This window comes from Pseudogymnoascus verrucosus (genome assembly GCF_001662655.1).
Source record: "Pseudogymnoascus verrucosus strain UAMH 10579 unplaced genomic scaffold scaffold_11, whole genome shotgun sequence".
NCBI lineage: Eukaryota > Fungi > Ascomycota > Leotiomycetes > Thelebolales > Thelebolaceae > Pseudogymnoascus > Pseudogymnoascus verrucosus.
This window is the reverse complement of record NW_017263662.1, coordinates 235,421-253,031: the sequence shown is the minus strand read 5'-3', so window position 1 is coordinate 253,031 and position 17,611 is coordinate 235,421. Positions and strand designations below refer to the sequence as shown.

The 17,611-nt window shown below is 54.8% G+C and overlaps 9 protein-coding genes across 9 annotated transcripts; 5 read left to right on the top strand and 4 right to left on the bottom strand.

The window, feature by feature from the left end:
* The first annotated feature begins 1,592 nt into the window (after window positions 1-1,592).
* VE01_03548 (uncharacterized protein) lies at window positions 1,593-2,515 on the top strand. The gene is made up of 2 exons (XM_018273035.2): window positions 1,593-1,799; window positions 1,854-2,515. The coding sequence occupies exons 1-2, from the start codon at window positions 1,632-1,634 to the stop codon at window positions 2,385-2,387; spliced, it is 702 nt and encodes a 233-aa protein (XP_018132300.1). The 5' UTR covers window positions 1,593-1,631; the 3' UTR covers window positions 2,388-2,515.
* A 361-nt stretch (window positions 2,516-2,876) lies between these two features.
* Window positions 2,877-4,915, top strand: VE01_03547 (uncharacterized protein; the record flags this gene model as incomplete). Its single annotated transcript, XM_018273034.2, has 5 exons — window positions 2,877-3,090; window positions 3,146-3,312; window positions 3,380-3,595; window positions 3,653-3,899; window positions 3,964-4,915. The coding sequence occupies 5 exons, from the start codon at window positions 2,877-2,879 to the stop codon at window positions 4,785-4,787; spliced, it is 1,668 nt and encodes a 555-aa protein (XP_018132297.1). The 3' UTR covers window positions 4,788-4,915.
* A 168-nt stretch (window positions 4,916-5,083) lies between these two features.
* VE01_03546 (uncharacterized protein) lies at window positions 5,084-5,757 on the bottom strand (the record flags this gene model as incomplete). The annotated part of the gene is made up of 1 exon (XM_018273033.2): window positions 5,084-5,757. Exon 1 carries the CDS (start codon window positions 5,606-5,608, stop codon window positions 5,084-5,086), a length of 525 nt encoding a protein of 174 aa, XP_018132298.1. The 5' UTR covers window positions 5,609-5,757.
* Window positions 5,758-6,046: 289 nt separating this feature from the next.
* On the top strand, window positions 6,047-7,278 carry VE01_03545 (uncharacterized protein; the record flags this gene model as incomplete). The annotated part of the gene is made up of 2 exons (XM_018273032.2): window positions 6,047-6,646; window positions 6,721-7,278. The coding sequence occupies exons 1-2, from the start codon at window positions 6,593-6,595 to the stop codon at window positions 7,276-7,278; spliced, it is 612 nt and encodes a 203-aa protein (XP_018132295.1). The 5' UTR covers window positions 6,047-6,592.
* Window positions 7,279-8,786: 1,508 nt separating this feature from the next.
* On the top strand, window positions 8,787-10,333 carry JIP5 (WD repeat-containing protein jip5). The gene is made up of 2 exons (XM_018273031.2): window positions 8,787-9,174; window positions 9,248-10,333. The coding sequence occupies exons 1-2, from the start codon at window positions 8,877-8,879 to the stop codon at window positions 10,192-10,194; spliced, it is 1,245 nt and encodes a 414-aa protein (XP_018132296.1). The 5' UTR covers window positions 8,787-8,876; the 3' UTR covers window positions 10,195-10,333.
* Window positions 10,334-10,357: 24 nt separating this feature from the next.
* VE01_03543 (uncharacterized protein) lies at window positions 10,358-11,290 on the bottom strand (the record flags this gene model as incomplete). Its single annotated transcript, XM_018273030.1, has 2 exons — window positions 10,358-11,097; window positions 11,158-11,290. 2 exons carry the CDS (start codon window positions 11,288-11,290, stop codon window positions 10,358-10,360), a joined length of 873 nt encoding a protein of 290 aa, XP_018132293.1.
* Window positions 11,291-11,636: 346 nt separating this feature from the next.
* VE01_03542 (uncharacterized protein) lies at window positions 11,637-12,400 on the bottom strand (the record flags this gene model as incomplete). The annotated part of the gene is made up of 2 exons (XM_018273029.2): window positions 12,284-12,400; window positions 11,637-12,225 (listed from the first exon to the last, which is right to left on the bottom strand). The coding sequence occupies exon 2, from the start codon at window positions 12,123-12,125 to the stop codon at window positions 11,637-11,639; it is 489 nt and encodes a 162-aa protein (XP_018132294.1). The 5' UTR covers window positions 12,126-12,225; window positions 12,284-12,400.
* A 315-nt stretch (window positions 12,401-12,715) lies between these two features.
* On the top strand, window positions 12,716-14,194 carry VE01_03541 (uncharacterized protein; the record flags this gene model as incomplete). Its single annotated transcript, XM_018273028.2, has 3 exons — window positions 12,716-12,990; window positions 13,062-13,228; window positions 13,281-14,194. The coding sequence occupies exons 1-3, from the start codon at window positions 12,953-12,955 to the stop codon at window positions 14,192-14,194; spliced, it is 1,119 nt and encodes a 372-aa protein (XP_018132291.1). The 5' UTR covers window positions 12,716-12,952.
* A 336-nt stretch (window positions 14,195-14,530) lies between these two features.
* On the bottom strand, window positions 14,531-17,356 carry VE01_03540 (uncharacterized protein). Its single transcript, XM_018273027.2, has 2 exons — window positions 16,702-17,356; window positions 14,531-16,541 (listed from the first exon to the last, which is right to left on the bottom strand). Exons 1-2 carry the CDS (start codon window positions 16,762-16,764, stop codon window positions 14,715-14,717), a joined length of 1,890 nt encoding a protein of 629 aa, XP_018132292.1. The 5' UTR covers window positions 16,765-17,356; the 3' UTR covers window positions 14,531-14,714.
* Window positions 17,357-17,611: the final 255 nt, after the last annotated feature.

Here is a 17,611-nt window from a genome sequence, read left to right as displayed (position 1 = left end):
ACGGCGATCAGTCGGATTCTGGACTTAAATGGATGTAAGCTGCAGTATCTCCAGCCAATAGGGGCATTATTGTCTGAAAGTCACGTGTGTGGTATGGTGAATATGAGAAATGTCTTGGCATCGTTTGGATTGCTGTGTGAATGTTATAAAAGAGTATTCTTCATGCAACAAAACACGTTGAATGTCTGGATTGTTTTGTTCACGGTTACAAGAAGGAGAGTGATTTATGGGACAGACCGCGTTAATAGGCAGACGCCCTGGAACGGTACATGAACAGCAGTGGGAGTGGGGTGAGAGCAAAGTACAGGATTTCAGTTCTGTGCTGAAGTACTCAAGTTGGGAATCCCATATAAAATTTGCTGTGATTCCCAGCATCTGTACTTCCACAGCCGCCAACACCCCATATAAGCGCCAATTGCTCGTCTTCCCCCCAACAATGGGAGGTTTAGCTCGGCCTGTTAGCGTAACGACACGCTGCACGCGTCAGTTTGATAGGATCTAGAAAACCTCGGGGTCTCCATTCTGGTGAGGCACAGAAATGTCAGTAATGGTGCTTTTAGTGGTGTTTTGGGGGGAGGAGCGACTTTGATATTCGCTTAGCCGCGCCAGACGCGATGGGTGTCAGATGCGGCTAATTCACAACACGTGAATACATCACGCCTTCTGACAGTTTATCATGAACGATTCATCAATAAATAAATAATACTTCTTTCTACATATTTTATTTCATTGTGATGCTTCCAGACTTTAAGCATCTTCTTCCAGCTGAGTTTCAATCACGTGTTTTGATTGCTGTGGCTGACCTTTGCTCTTTCCCTCAAAGAGATTCGACAACACCAGGTCGCCCCTTCAAAAATCGTCAATGGCTTCCTTCTTCCCGCGTTCCCGAAACGCCGCAAATGCTTGAATCAGCCATCTCCTTCAATTGAACCTGTCATGCGCCTCAAATGCGGCACGATCCAGCAACCCGGCACGGCAAGACCAAATGTCCGTCTTACAATCTTGGTTTCCCCGTAGTGATCTTCTGTTTCACTTCAAGGATGCAACCAAAATCATATTTATAATGCGCCTCAACGCCAGCCACAACGGACTATGTGATGCAATAGACCATTTCATAACGGCAACAGTGACCCGGAAGTCTGCCAATGGGATCTACAACCCCGTTCACGTCTGAATCGCGCCGCTGTCAGTCGCTCGGCGACTTTTGCTTTTTCTATGGGCCGAACTATACTATACGCTAGGTGCCATGGCAGGAACTCCTCAAGCTTCTGTATGCCTTGCACCGTCGTCCTATGGCATGTGCGCGTGCTTGCCATATCCACCTTCCAGACCTGTCTAGCAAGCGAGAGATCGGCAGAGGCAGTGCCGATCGTCAGCTCGCACAAGGATAGAGGGGGCGAATTGACGGGTGTCATGGACGGGCTGTGAATTTGACGTAGCAGGGAGGTAGTATAGATCTGCGCCAGAGCTGGGATGGCTGCAAGCTTATGAACATTCGGAGCTTTTATCCCCTGAATTCGGTGACTTCTTGGGCCGTGTGGATCAGCGGGTATATATAAGCTTGTTGTTCCCCCAATTATGGTTCTTCAGCCCTCCTCTGTTGTATCCACAATTCAAAGCAGGTCGCCAACATGAAGCTCTCTGCCCTCGCCGTCGCCTCCATCCTCGGCTTTGCCGCTGCCACCCCGGCGCCGCTCGAGAAGCGTGCCACCGTCCAGGGGTTCGATATCTCTGGCTACCAGCCCAGTGTCAACTTCGCAGCTGCCTACGCCAGCGGAGCTCGCTTTGTGATCATCAAGGTGAGACCTACCCCACCACCCGCAGAGAACCTAATAACTAACCGAACCCCCCAGGCCACCGAAGGAACCACCTTCATCTCCTCCACCTTCTCCTCCCAGTACACCGGCGCCACCAACGCCGGCTTCATCCGCGGTGGTTACCACTTTGCCCACCCCGGCTCCTCCACCGGCGCCGCGCAGGCCAACTACTTCCTCGCCCACGGCGGCGGCTGGTCCAAGGATGGTATCACCCTCCCCGGTATGCTCGATATCGAGTACAACCCCTCCGGCGCAACCTGCTACGGCCTCTCCGCCGCGTCGATGGTGGCCTGGATCCACGACTTCGTCAACACCTACCACACCAAGACTGGCGTCTATCCAATGATCTATACGACCACTGATTGGTGGACCCAGTGCACTGGCAACAGCGCGGCGTTCGCAAGCACCTGCCCGCTTGTCCTGGCTAGGTACGCCTCCTCGCCCGGCACTATGCCAGCGGGATGGCCGTACCAGACTATCTGGCAGAACAGCGATGCTTATGCTTATGGTGGTGACTCGGATGTGTTCAACGGCAGCTTGGACCAGTTGAAGAAGATTGCTCTTGGTTAAAGGAAAAGTTTCGTCGCGGAAGGGGATCGGGAGGTGTAGCTATGAGATGTGATGATGGGAATGGTATTCAATTCAAGTCAACGCAGCCAAACAGCAATAGATATAATAAAAAACTAAATTCTGGCCAGATAGATATGTTGCTACAGTAGATACAATCTCGCAACCCTCGCTCTACCCTTCTCAATCTCGAATCGACATCCCTTTCCACCACCCCAAAAAGTCTCCTGGATCCTACTAATCCCATCCCTTCAAGGAGTGCCTGTAGAAGGAGACCGTACTGTTACTTGGCATGGCGAGGCACCGTACAGTAGTAATACACGGTACCTTCGAAATGAAACTTTACCATCTCTTGCTATAAACAACGACACACAATTAATCTCGGGGCGGGACCTACTTCTATGCGATACAGCCCTTGTATATATTATTGTATTTGCGTCGTTACATTGCTTTGAGGTTGAACAACAGCCGCGATACTGCCGCCATAGCGCCATGGCTGATGGAACCGTCGACACCGCGATAAGCGCAATTGAGACGGCTGACCTGACTGCTATCGAACATAAGATTCTCGTAAATTTCGTTAAAGAGGCATATGAACCTAGCCTGGCGGCACAGGAGGTCCTCGACAGGATACGTGGCGATGACCGGCCGGTGGAAGAGGCTTTGCGCGTCCTCAAACAGGACTGGCATGAGCTGGTAGCTGTCAGTGAGTATCTCCATTCATTCCCGCAAGTCGAGACCAGTACTAAAACCTCAAGTAGTCTCTCACCAAACGCCATTTGATGCTTCCCTTAGAGACCTGGTTGCTCGTCGCGATCCTGCCAGGTGTTGCGTAACCCCACCTGACCGCCAACAGCTCGATGAACCGGAACCAACGTTTATTATCCCGCCCGCTCTATCAGAGCTGGTAGATGCGGATGGAGCTGAGGTATTGTGTTTATTCCTACAGGCCATGCTATTTAATACTGACGCATTTAATGTAGCACTCATAAAAGTCGCTGCTGGACGCGTTCATGACGCCGTCGAGAGTGGCGCGGTTGCAGAACATGGTTTCAGACAGAACCGATCCGGGGAAACTTGCAAACGCATTGCTTCTTGCACCAAGCGTACAGCACGCCTTTAAAAACGGGCATCTCCAGGTTCGGATCCACGGTGCGAAGAGTTGGGACAAGCTTGATGAGGATACAGGCAAGGACGACTTGACGGCTAAGGTGAGCATATCTAATCGACTGCCGCACATTGTCATCGGCATTTACTAATTTGGGTAGTACTTCATTTTTGAAATATATCCAGAACCTTATGATCATATCCTTCTTGCTGATAGATCATCGTTCTGCGGCCCTGGCTCCCCTTACACAATCGCTCTACAGACCGAGGATCCAAAGCAGCTCCCTCTACCAAGCCCCTTTCTCCTCAAGACGCATTTCAAGTTTGCCAACGCCCTCCATCAGTTCCATGTTGAGGAGCGCATATCTGGCGGCTGGGGCCCTCTACAATCCCAATGCGAGTTCACCTGTCCCTCTTGATCACATACCACGTGCTAACGTAGGGTGCGGACTATGAGTTGCGTGCTGTGCAGCATACTTCAGTCGCAGCACGCAACTCATAGTCCGCACCCTCTGGCTCCTCGTACCAAAATTCATCCGCATAACCTGCTACCGCCATCTCCTCGAAAAAGGAAAATCCAAATACGGCCACGACATCTCCGACGTCGTGCAGCAGCTCCCCTTTGGCCTCTACGCAAAGCGCTGCACCATAGCCGGAGACAACGAAGTCCACGCCCTCCGCACCCTCGAGCGCGAAGCCCCTTCCATCCTTGCCCCCCTCCTCATCGACACCTTCACCGACGACTCAGTCGACTGGTTCATCATGACCCGCGTCCCCGGCACGCGCCTCGAGAGCGTCATCCACCGCACCTCGTATGCCGAGCGCGCGCAGCTCGCCGCCGACCTGTCTAATATTCTCGCTCAAATGCACAAGATCAAGAACACGTCGCCATATCGCTACTCCAATGTCTCCGGTGGATCTATCTACGACAACCGCCTCTCAGATAATGCGGGCCCGTACAACTCAGAGGGAGACCTGAATATGCGCCTCTTAGGTAGGACCGAGTTTATGAAGTACCTGACGGATGAGATCCCGACTGCGTTTTCGCGGTCCCATGACTCGGTGTTTACGCATGGAGATCTCTTCTTCTCTAATGTGCTCGTGGATGGGGGACGGTTGTCGGGGATTGTGGAGGGCGCGTCTTTCATGCCGGCGTACTGGGAGTTTACGAAAGCAATGCGGACGGCGAAGAGTGACGAGGCTGTAGGGATTTATCGGGGGGTGTGGGGACATGAGTTTGATCTGGAGCTGAAGACGGAGAGGTGGATTTGGAAAGTATTTCCGTATGGGTCATGAGTTTAATGTGGAGTTGGACATGAGGGGGGTAACTTTTTAATTCAGGGGTGAGCGAGAGGGAGTTTAGCGCTTGGAGTTGGATAATGGAGAAGCGGTTCGGAAACTTTCATTGTAGTGTCATGTCATAGTCATAAAATCATATCCGCCATAATCCTGCCATAGCAAAACCTCAGCCGTGATCAACCCATTACTCCCTACCCCTTACTCCCTACCCCTTACTCCCTACGCCTTACTCCCTACCCCTTACTCCCTACGCCTTACTCCCTACGCCTTACTCCCTCCCCTCCCCCACCCACTCAAAGAATAACATGCTTACTCCTCAACACCCTATCCCCCTCCCCCTCCGCCGCCGCCGCCGCCCCATCCTTCGCCTCCGCTTCCACATCCTCCACCGTACTCCCCACCCTCACCGAGATCCACCCCTCCGCATCCAACTCCTCCAACACCCTCAACACCCACGTCCGACACGTCAGCCCACCCCACCTCTCCGTATCCTCCAACGGCACCTGCCTCACCCTCTCTTTGAGCGCATCCTCCAGCTCAGCCTCGACCCACGTCAGCGCGAGCGCGCACACGATGTCAGCGTTGTAGCTCGCGTCAGGGGTGCGGCGGGCGTCGAGGATCCAGAGGGAGTCGGCGCGCGTGATGTGTTGCGTGTAGCCGCCGGAGGCGAGGGAGACGTGGATGTAGAGCGACCAGTGCCATTTTAGGGAGACTTGTTGGCGGGAGAGGAGGAGGTAGAGGGTTTGGGGTTCGAGGTGGAGGAGGGGGTTGGTAGGGGGTGAGGTTGGGGTGGTCGTGGAGGTGGATGCCGTGGCCATGAGGGAGGGGTTTGTTTGTTTTAATATGGACAGGTTTTTTGTGGATTAAGAGACGAACCTGGACTTTTGAATATGTTTATTTGTTATGTAGTTTGTGAACGTTGGATGAGGGGATTGTTGGTGTCACATTGCCAGTTGTTATAATTATGGTCACGTGGTTTATTAAACTCGATATCACGTGATTGATTATACCTGGCTTAGAGATGAAATCCCGCATTTCATCCACGTGGAAGCATCTCGCTAATAATACAACAATTATATATCGATTATATATTAATGTATACCGTAGTAATAAATATATACAATATAATATAGATAATATAAATAATATAAAGATAAATATCCGTCCCCTCGAAAAGTTAGAGCCAGCTGGTAATATTCGCGTGTTCGCTAATCCCCTAAAACCCCTGGCTCCACTACCCCCAACCACCCCCAAATCCCCCGCCAACCCCTCCATTTTCCCATTTTCCCTGGCAAATCCCCATCCCCAAATCCTCGCCAACCAGCCAAGGTTGCAACAAGAAAAAGATGGCGGGGAGCGACATATGTAAGTGGCTCGTTCGACCTGCAGCTTTTATTCCCTCTTCCTACTCTTCTACTTCTTCTTCTATCTTTCCTGTACTACCTTCACTTATCTATTCTCTTCATAAATCTATCGCTCGAGATATTTTATACACTGTCTCTCATTGCTGTCGCATCGTGAAGTTGTCTTATCAGTAACTCAACACTACTGCGAGGCTGCGAAGTGAGAATACCGGTTTGAGAGTCTATCGACGCAACAACGAGTACAATACAAACTCGACACCACAAATAGACTGAAGGCTTCATTCGTCCTTTTCAGTATACCTAGGCGGTGAGCCAAGCGCGACAAGAAGGCGCCTGATCCGTCGTCGCAAACACCTGCACTGCGACCTCGACAACATCACTTCCGATCATTCCGATCACCAACACACCACCCTCTTTCACATCTACAAACCACTCACAATGCTCTTCGGACTCTTCTTCGCCTTCTGGCGCTTCTCCCAGATCTTCACCCTCGTACGTCCTCCCTTGCTGCCTCCATACATACTACCCACCTCCTCCTCGAACAACTAGCTAACATCCCCCCCCAGATCCCAGCAGTAGGCATGCTATCCTGGTTCATCCACCTCTACGTAACCGCCAACGCCCTCACCCCCGACGCCATCCTCGTCCTCTTCATCGTCGTGGTCCTCGCCGTCGTCTGGGCCATCGGCACGCTCTTCACCTACCACCGCTCCAAGAACAACGCCCGCTTCGTCGCGCTCGTCGACCTCGCCTTCGTCGGCGCCTTCATCGGGGGGATCTACACCCTCCGCGGCATCTCCGGGGATAACTGTACCGGGCTGACCTCGACGACTTCGTATACGGCGAGCTTTGCGCTCCTGGGGAGCGTGAGGTTTGGGGGGTATGGGATTCCGTTGAGTAAGACGTGTGCGATGCTTAAGGCGAGCTGGGCGCTGTCGATTATGAATTGTTTGTTCTTTTTCTTTACGAGTATGTTGGCGTTTATGCATGGGGGGCATAAGGAGGAGGTGGTGGTGGTGAAGAGGGAGAGCCATGGGAGCAGGCATGGGCATAGGTCGAGGAGGGGAAGCAGGGGTAGCAGGGGCAGCAGGAGGAGTGGGGAGGGAAGCAGGGCTTATGTTTAAGCCAGGGGAGGGAAGGGGGAATGGTGGGAGTACATTTGGGGTGATTTAACGGCCGATTATATTGATCGAGGGAGGGAAGGGATGATACCATGCTGGCGTTTATTTGGATGTATTAGATAGAGACGACGGCTGAGTCTGGATTTCAGGATCGAATGAATGATTTGATTTGATTTGATTTGAACTTTTCTGGCTTGTCTGTGCAACGAGAGAATCCCATTTTTCTAGTTTCACTTTTTCTACTGATTGATTCCTCATATAACAATATCCACCTCGTCATTTCATTCTCACTCTTTTTTCTGCGCTCTCGATCCACTTGTACCTACCTTATGAACCCTTATGACCCTTTATTCTTACTTATGATCATTCTCCGTATAGTTTGCCCCGTTTGTCCGCTTGCCCATTTCCCATTTCCACAGTTTGCTCTAAGTTTGCAGCGTTTGCACAGTTTGCTCCATCAATCACCAAGTCAACCCCGAAATTTTCTCAATCTGGAAAATGCGCCAGCCTCGCCTACCCCGACTAGCGCGACGCGAGAAAAGATATATAAACTCCCTTTCCCCCCCAAATTCTCTTCTTTTCTTTTCATGTCGATTTTACTTCGTGAGTCTACCCTCCCAGCTCCGACTTCACTCACACAAGAGTTGCCAGTCAAACAGATTATATCTGAACACCAGCTAACACCTTCACCAGATGGAATCATTTTCTTTAGTAAACATCCCCATACTGTGTTTCTCACGAAAGCCACAGATTCCAACCTGGTTGATGACTTATCTCCTCACTGCCCAAGAGTGATACCTTATACTCTCGCTCTGCGCGCAAGCGTGGCGGTTGTTCTCGCAAGAGGCGGCTGTATTAGAGAGTGGTGATGATCTTGTCCCGGTCTTGCGGTCTGCCTTCGGGCGCGTGGATTGGGTGGGTGGTGATGGATGTCTGACAGGCTTTTGTCTTCTTTTTTCATTGCAGGCTGGGCTTGATGCTTGGTTGTGAGGAAGAATTAGCTGTTTGTGAGGAAGTATGGTGAGACTGGGAAGTTTCGGTTTGACTATGGTTGTGTTTATCTGGTGGAAGTTCAACTTGGAGTGATGGTTACGTTCATTGGGAGATTTCCCTGGACACGGCTGGTTCCATGGACTGTTACTGTTATGTTTCTGGGATGTGCATAGCTGTTTATTCCATAGAATGCTCGTAACCACATGTTGAAAATATCTGACTGGAAGAATGTGATAACCGATCATGTGAAATTTTTGTACGAGCCATTGGAATTCTCTTTGTTTGAGTACCCGACCTTTCATATAGATCATCCTCAGCCTGACTCCATCTTTCATGAAGACCCTACCATAATAACCCAGAGATATCTACACATTTCACGCCCAAACTGCAAAATAGGACCCTTCGCGCATTTCAGAGATTGTCGTCAACGCCAAGAGAAAAATAATTCCCAGCCTCGCCCACCCAAAAGCGGTGAGACCAATTCTGCCGCCAAAAAGATCTCCAAAACCTCCCCCCCGAACCCCAACCACTCAAACCCTCACCAACACTCCCCACTATCACCAAGGACCAATCCACCGTCTCCGCCCAGCGGTCCCCCAATCGCAAAGATGTCGCTGTACGAGAATCTCTGCCAGCTCCCCCTCAGCTCCGAGCTCTTCTGCCAGGCCATCCACCCGTCTGAGCCTATTGTCGCTGTTGGTCTCTCCAGCGGACACGTTCAGGCTTTCCGACTTCCGGCTGAGGAGGAGGAGGACAATGCTGGGTCTGACGATGATGATGATGATGAGGGGGACACTACGACGCTTTCTGCGCTTTCCAATGGCAAAAGCCACATTGAAACGCAATGGCGCACCCGCCGCCACAAAGGCTCCTGCCGCTCCCTAGGCTTCAGTCCAGACGGTGAAGGTACGTCCTCCCCCACCCATTCTCCCCCACCTTACTTGTCACTTATAGCGTAAACTAACTCTCCTGCTCTTAGTCCTCTACTCAGCAGGCACCGACACCCTCCTCAAAGCCTTCTCCCCCCTCACCGGCATCGTAACCTCCAAGCTCCGTATCCCCACACACAACGACCTCCCTGACCACCCCACCCTCCTGCACGCCCTCTCCCCGCAAACCCTCCTCCTCGCCACCGACTCCAGCGCCCTTCACCTCTTCGACCTACGCTCCTCGTCCGCATTTGGCGCGGCCAAGCCAGCAGCGACGCACAGGCCTCACGACGACTATATCTCCTCGCTCACCCCGCTCAAGCCATCTGATGCGAGTACCTCCGGGTTCGCGAAGCAGTGGGTTACTACGGGGGGAGGGACATTGGCGGTCACGGATTTAAGGAGGGGCGTGTTGGTGAAGAGTGAGGAGCAGGAGGAGGAGTTGCTAAGTTCGTTGAGTGTGGATGGGTTTTCCACCAGGGCGGGGGGAAGTGGGGAGAAAGTCGTTGTTGGCGGTGGGAATGGCGTGATTACATTATGGGAGAGGGGGGTGTGGGATGATCAGGGGGAGAGGGTCGTTGTTGTTCCTGGTGGGAAGGCGGAGGGCGAGAGTCTGGATGCGTTGGCGCGTGTGCCGGGGAGTAGGGAGGTGGTTGTTGGATGCGGAGATGGGAAGGTGAGGATTGTGGATTTGACGGGGAGGGGGGTGAGGCATGTGTTGAGGCACGACGAGGTTGAGAGTGTCATCGCTGTGGGATATGATTGCTACGGCCGTCTGATTTCGGGGGGTGGAGACGTGGTCAAGGTTTGGGCGGAGAAGGAGGGAGAGGGGGGGAGTAGTGGGAGTGATAGCGACAGCGAGGAGGATAGTGAGAAGGATAGCAGTGATAGTGAGGAGGAGAAGCCGCAGAAGAAGAGGAGGAAGGGTGGGAAGGGAGGTGCGAAGGGGGAGGGGGGGACGCCGAATGGAGTTATTGGGTTTCAGGGGATGGATTGATAGCTGGTAGCTTATAGATGATGGTGGCTTGGAGCATGTATATAGTTGTCACTACAACCAGGCGCGACGGAAGGAGTTCACAGCATCCTCGATATGCTAAATTAGACGTACAAACAAACAAAACCTTACTATGCCCTCCACTCCATCTCCCCCCCCCAAAAAATCACCGCACTTCCTCCCACCACCACCCCCCCATTTCGCCTCCACCCCCCAAAATATCCCCCGAATTCACCGCCCCCCCATCCGGCCACCCCTCCCTCTCAGTCCTCCACCACCCCCTCTCCCTCGCCCTCCCCCCCCCCTTCCCAAACCCAAACCCCCACGTCAGCGCCCCGCCCCACACCTCTCCAACCTCTGCGCACCTATCCAGCACAGCGCGGATCTTACAGTAATCCCCCGGCGGGACGTCGCCTCCGTCTTCGAGGTGGGGGATTGTGCAGTAGAGGAGGTAGCGGATTTGGGATGCTAGGGCGGGGGGGAGGGGGGAGGGGGTGAGGGTGAGGAGAGAATGCATGTCTTCGCCGAAGGCGCGCCAGTTGAGCATTTCGAGAGCGGTAAGCACAAAAGCCCTCGCAGACTGCTCCTCAGCAGTCATGGAACTCACATCCGGCACCCTCGTATACAGCCGCTTCGGAAACCCCTCGTCAGCCGGGTGCGTGCGTGACCCGGGTAGGTGGCCGTGTAAGGAGTTATTAAAGAATGTCTGGGATGGATCCAGAGGGGTGAGGAGGCCGGGGCCGGGAGGGGGGAGGGGAGGGAGGGGAGAGGAGAGACTGCCGAGACCGCTGGTGACGGGGGTGTTGCCGTCGGCGGTTTCGGTGGAGGGGCCGTAGATGGGGGGGCCGCCGCGGCCGGCGGGGAGGGGGGTGGTGTTGTTGCTTTGAGGGGGGTATCCGCCGACGCCTGGGGGGTAGCCTCCGCTGCCTTAGGGTCCGGGATAACCTCCTTGTGGGCCAGGGTAACCTCCTTGTTGGCCGGGGTAGCCTCCTTGCTGTCCTGGGTAGCCTCCGTAGCCGCCGTCGTCGGGGGGGTGGAAGCTGCCGCAGTCGGGGCAGAAGAACTGTGAGTAGAAGTATAGCCAGTCGTTGTAATCCATGGTTGTTGGTTTGCATGGGTTGTATAGAAAGGACTGGTATGAGGGTGCGTTGGTAGTAGGTGGAGGAGGAAATCGTCCAGCTGAGTTGAAGTTGGACTCGATATAAGGAGAAGAAGTGGTGAATCACTGGTCGGATTTTTTGATTGCGGACGCTGAATGGACGACGCATCCGCTGAAGCTCGATTCGGCGGGTGAAAGTGAACAAGACATGGAATGACACAATGAACGAAAAGTAAAAGAGAATAAATTGGTTTATACACACCAGCACCGCGCAATGCAGTTACACGTATCATACACCCCCCCCCCATCCCCCATTTTCCACCCCCATATTCCATACAACACCCCCTTATAACACCCTACACAACAACATCCCCCCAATCTTCCTCTCCGCACACTCCCTCGCCTCCAAAATCCCCCTATCAGTACTGACAAAAATACACTCTCCCGGCTTCCTCAACCCCCTCACAGTCCCCGCATCCCTCCCCCTCACCAACTTCGCAATCCCCACCGCATCCACATAAATCCTCTTAGTCGGCTTACTCACCATCGCCATCTGACTCAGCACCGGCGCGTTATTCCAGTACTTCAGACCCAGCCACAACCGCCTGCTCGCTACGTTCTCCTGCGTCACCGGCTCGGGGACGTAGGTGCTCAGCGCGTCGACGGGGGGGGGTTGGGCGCCGCCTCGCGTCACGGAGCGGAGGAACCCGGATTGTTGGAGCGAGAGGGAGAGGCCGAGGATCATGTTCGAGGCGGGGACGGAGGTGAGGCCTAGGCGTGCCCGGCTGGCGTTTTGGAGGTGCGAGCACACGTTTGCGAGGTTGACGAGAGACATGGTGAGGTTGGCGGTGGTGGTGGTGGTGTGTGGGAGAAGATTCGTTGGCCCGCGAGGGCGGCGGGTGTGGTGGTGCGCAGTTGGGGGGTTTGGAGTGGTTCTGGGGGAGGAAGTTAGATGGGGGAGTTGCGGGATCGGGGGGGACGAGGAGGGAATACCTGAGGGCGCGTGGAGCTCAATTGAGCGTGGGAGCGGCGAGGTGGAGAAGCGCGCGGTGGATGAGGGCGCAGTTGTGGTCGTGGGATATATATTTGTATATATTGGCCTCACTGGAGCTTCACGTCTTCTTGTCTATCCAATCGAGAAATTATTTGAGCATGGGTGGTCGCAGTGTTTGCCTTAAATATTAGGTGTCGTATTATCGGTCAACTCCTTGCTCCGTTCCGTGTTTGCCTTACATATCAGGTATCAATCCTTTCGGAGTTTGCCTTAAATATTAGGTATCAATTATCGGGCAACTTCCCCCCTGGTCCCCCTGTTATCGCGATAGCCAACAGGAACGGTCCCCATCGGAAATGCCAAGACCAGCAGCCGCCGAGGGATCACGCACTGCAGCATGTATCACACTGCTAAGTTACAGTTAGGTGGTACTTCCCTTACTTCTCTTTGTCTTTTCTGTTCTTCCCCTTGCTTTCCTATATATCTCTCACTGTTTCTCTCTTTTTCTGCGGTTTTATGAGGTTTGTGGTCGTTGTTTGCGATCACGACGTTATTCACTTGAGCTGTACAGCTACAGCGTCATAGACACAGCTTCATATACACATAGGCGCCGAGCTGAGAGCGAACCCCGCACTCCGTAAGCAGCTGGCAGGAGGAGAGAGGCCACGATGGCTGCTCATCCGGGCGAAGAAGTCACTGCGACACTGTAAGTTTGCTTCACTGCATCTTCCTACATATCTATAGAGAGAGAAGCTGTATACTGACAAGAAACCACAGCTTCGCCGACGTCCACTACTTCTACGGCCCGCCCACTGCAAAGCCGCCTCACCACCGCTTCGACAAAGGCTCCTACCTCTACCTCTACGAGAATGCCTCCCAGCGACGCGCACGTATCGAGGTCGCCAATTCAGCAGGGACACCAGACCAAGACGCCTTCGAGGGCCGTGAGTCCCCCCCCAACCCCTCCATACACCCCCGCCAACTAACCCATCCCAGTCCTCGACAACGTCCTCATAACCTACGACCACAAGCACCCCACCCTCCTCACCATCACTATCGACGCCTTCCCCCCCCTCCCCCCCCCCTCCCCCACCGACTTCCGCCTCCCCACCTACGACCCGCGAAATGAGAACAAATACCTCTACCGCCTCCACACAATCGACATCTACCTCTACACCCCCGCCGACGCCACCCTCCTCCTCACCACCCTCCAGCGCCTCCTCCCCTCTAACCACCTCGCCATCGCCGGCGCTGTCCTCCCCCCACCACCCCACGCCCAAGCCATGAGCCCTATAGTCCAACAGCTTGAGAACATCGCGATCCAGGAACACTCCCCCCCCTTCGCTGGTCCACCCACCACCGCACCACCCGCCTCCACCTCCCCGCAGGCAGCGCAGTCCTTCGCGCCACTAGCGTATAACCCCGCTGCCCCCGCTGCGCCCGAGGCAATCGCTCACCGCGAGAAAACACCCCCGCCACCAGATGCAGGGACTAACCCCCTCCATGCCGCGACGCACGATCACCAGCAGCAGCAGCAATACCAACCCACGCCACCCCCGGGCGGGGCAGTTTACTTCCCCGGCCCCCCCAGCGCATCCGGCGGGCAATACGCACCTACCACCTCCCCCCCCTCAGCTCCCCACCCCGGCAGCGCGCCAGCAGCTGCCCAGCCAGCCACAGCGGCGTCAGGGCTAGCGTATGCGAATTACTCGTATGCGCAGGGCGGGCAGCCGGCGCAGGGACAGGCGGAGTATGGTGTGCATCAGCAGGTGTATAGGCCGACGGAGGGGGAGGCGATGGGGAAGGTGAAGCCGGTGGAGGGGGAGAAGAGTAAGTTGGGGCAGAATGCGGTGAGGTTGGAGAAGGGGGTTACGGGGTTCTTGAAGAAGTTTGAGAAGAAGTATGGGTAAGTGTTGTCGTGTTGGTTGGGGGGGGTTGGTGGTAGTTTAGTGGTTTGGGGAGGAGAGCGGGTGGGATGGGATATTTGAATTTAGTGTGATATTTTCTTTGAAAGCAAATTTACTCTTTTGGGTTTTAACATCTATGTCACCTCATCTCTCCCTTGTTCACCGTGCAACCCTGCAACACCAGGTGTCACTAATCGCATCGTCGGTTTCACGAAGCACAGCAGGTTATATAACTTCATCTTATGTCAGATTTCTCTCACTACACCCCTAATGTACGCCCCTATTGTATAGTCGTCTCTGTTTTCATACAACCCCTCCCCCCCCCCCCCTATAATCTACCCCCCCAAAAAATTAAACAACGAAAAGAAAGAGTTAGTTAGTAAGTGATAACGGCAATATATGCCAATATAAAGAACCTTCAAGAAAAAAACCGCGAAAAGTTTCCGCAAAGAACCAAAAACGCCCGCCCCATATTCACCCGCTAAATCCACACCCAACCAACCTCCCCTTCTCCATCCCCTCTTCACCCACCAGCCCTCTCATTCTCCCACCCCAACGCCCCCCTCCCCCTCCCTCCAGGTCCAACAACAGGCGTAGCGCTCTCAACAACAATACTAGGTCCCACCCCCAACCCCCCCTGCACCTGTCCTGCATTCCCCCCACCCCCACCGCCCAGGCGCGGGAGTCCCATAAACGAACTCCTCCTCCTCTCACCCAGCGGTGGGGTGGTAGACGGTATCGGGGGTGTATGCAACACATACGTCGTCTTCTGGGGTATCACATCCTCTGCCGCACGACCAACTGTGCCCATCAAATCATTCACCGAGATCCTCCTCCGCGCAAGCGTCGACATACGACGGGGCGCTGGGTCTCCACTCGCGCTACCAGAACCGCTAGAACCACCAGATGCCCCTCCGCCTGGAGCAGCGCCGTGTGGTGTGGGCGAAGGTGATTGCGAAGGAGGTGTTAATCCCCCCTCCGACGAAGCGACGACGGGAAACGACGCCGCGCGCGGGAGCTGGATGTGCCGAGGCGGAGAGACGCGACGGCCTGGGCTGGGAGAGAGGCGGCGCTGTGCGACGGGATCGATAAACGTAGCTGATGCGCGGCGGGAGTTCGATGCGTTTGCGGCGGCACCGGAACTACTCGCGCCGCTACCGCTGGCGTTGTTAAGTCTGTTCAGTCTGTTCAGCTCCGCGGCGTCGTCGGTGTCATACCCTTCCTCGATATCGGGGAAGGGAACGGGTGGGGATGCACTAGCGCGGCGCTCGATGATGGGGGCTGGTGAGATGCCAAGGCCGAGATCGAGTTCAGTGACTGGGTGCGAGCCGAGTGAGAGATCTGGGCGCGTGCGTGGACTGTTTCCCCCACTGGCGTGCGCGCTGGGCATGTATCCTGGTGGGACGTCGCGGCCGGCTCCGAGGGAAATCTCGTCGTACATTGGTGGGCGGCCGGGGTCGTCTTCGCTGTAGCGTTCGCTGTAGCGGGTGGTGTTGTCGAAGGTCGAGAAACTGCCCATGCTTGCGCGTCCACCACCACCCATATCGCCCGCGTCTCCGAGGAGGGGACGCTCGGATTCCTCGGAGTTGGCGCGAACGCGTGAGCCGTCGAGGTGGGCTACGCCTAGGCCTTCGTATGAGACTTGGCTGACAGCACGCTCGCGCTCACGTAGCCGCGAGTGCTCCGCGCGGAGGGCATCGAGGTTAGTGTTGCTTTCTGCGCGCCCTCTGGTCCTCAGCTCAGCAAGAGCATCGAGGTCGCCGCGGTCGCGGGCCTCGCGTCTCAACCGCCGCCTTTCCTCGCGAGCAGCGATCTCGTTGCGTCGTGCGAGGCGGACCTGGTACAGTGCTTCCATTTCATCTTCGCGGCGCTCTTCCTCGGCCGCCTCGGCGATGTCAGGGAACTTGACGACGGTGTCTATGCCGTCGCGCTCGCCGGCGCGGCCGAGCACTTGCTCCGTCGACTTGGGGTAGAAGGCGTATTCGGGGAGGGTGGCGATGGACCGCACGGAGGTGTTGCGGTCAATTGCCGAGGCGCTCGAGGGCGCCGCATTAGGATTGGAGGTGGAATTTACGCCGAAGTTGAAGGGGGCGGACAGGATGGCGCTGCTGTCGCCTGTGGAGGGGGGTTGACCTCGGTTGGGGCCTGCGGTGCTGTTGCTGGAGATGGGTTCGAGGTGGGTGGCATCGGTGCGGGACATGCGGTATTGGGGGACGTCCCAGTGTATCCATTTGCGTTTGAGGTAGGCGGTTGGTAGGTATGTTGGTTTGGAATGGTTGCGGCGGAAACTGCGGAGGGAGTAGTAGGCGATTATGCTGGCAGCGAGGGCGAGTATGATTGAGCCTGCTATCTTGGGGGATGTCAGCTGTGTATTCTCTGAGGGAGGGTGACGGGGATGGATAAAATTGAGGGCAGTGAAGGTAGTGCCTTTGGTAGCAGGAGAATGAGGGTATTCGAGTGTAGAATCATGCCGGGATTGTCTTAAAGTAGGGGTCTGGGGGAAAACCTACAATCTGACCCAGCTGGGTTCCCTTCATCTCACGCCGCGACAGACGCGGCTGATCGATGAACATGGTGACACTGTGTGTATATGGACCGTGGGATCTTGTCCCTGTTTTGTCTTTGTCGAGCTCTTGTTCCGAGTATCTCGAATCGTCGATATCGTGTATCTTGGGCTCTCAGACTTCGGGTATTACTGTCCTCCTCACAGCGTCCGGGTATATCTGCTGTCGTTGACCTCAACGCGTCTCTGTCCGGATATTTTCCTTCTCTTCTCCTTCCTCCTATTAATCCACAATCCTCCTCTCAACTCGTTCCACGTCGTCGTCGTCGTCGTCCTTCTTCAGGCTGACACGCCCAAGGCTGACACCTCCAGCTGAAAAAGCCCAGGGTCCAGCCGTATGCACAATAGTAGCACAGCTTGCCGTTCTCCCGCTCAGCACAACAATAGCAAGCTCAATTCACAACAACAGCGCGTACAGAAGGCTCAAAGAAGCAGAAGTAGAAGCAGAATACATGACAATAAGAAGAAGAAGGAGAGAAGGAAGTCTAGTAATCCTACGGGAATCGAAGCGCGAAAGGTCCTCTCTCGTCTGCGGCGGTAGGGCTTACGGCGTCAACCAGTCCGGCTAGCGTCAGCCAGCTCTCCCCCTCGCCAAGACATCATGGACAGGTACTTAGGATGGTACTGAAGTTGTTGGTGGCATGCACGCTAAATTGGAAGTAACTAGCTATGACAGGCTAGGTACTATGGTGTGCGTGGGATTTGACCCCTGGTGGACCCAATGGACGGTGACAGCCGGGGAGCTAAATATAGAAATATATTCACAGCCGCAATCCCTCAGGACTGGAGACTGGGACTGGTCGACTAGTTTGATATTTATTTTGATATTGGCGCCAGAGATACCAGCCTCCTCTTCT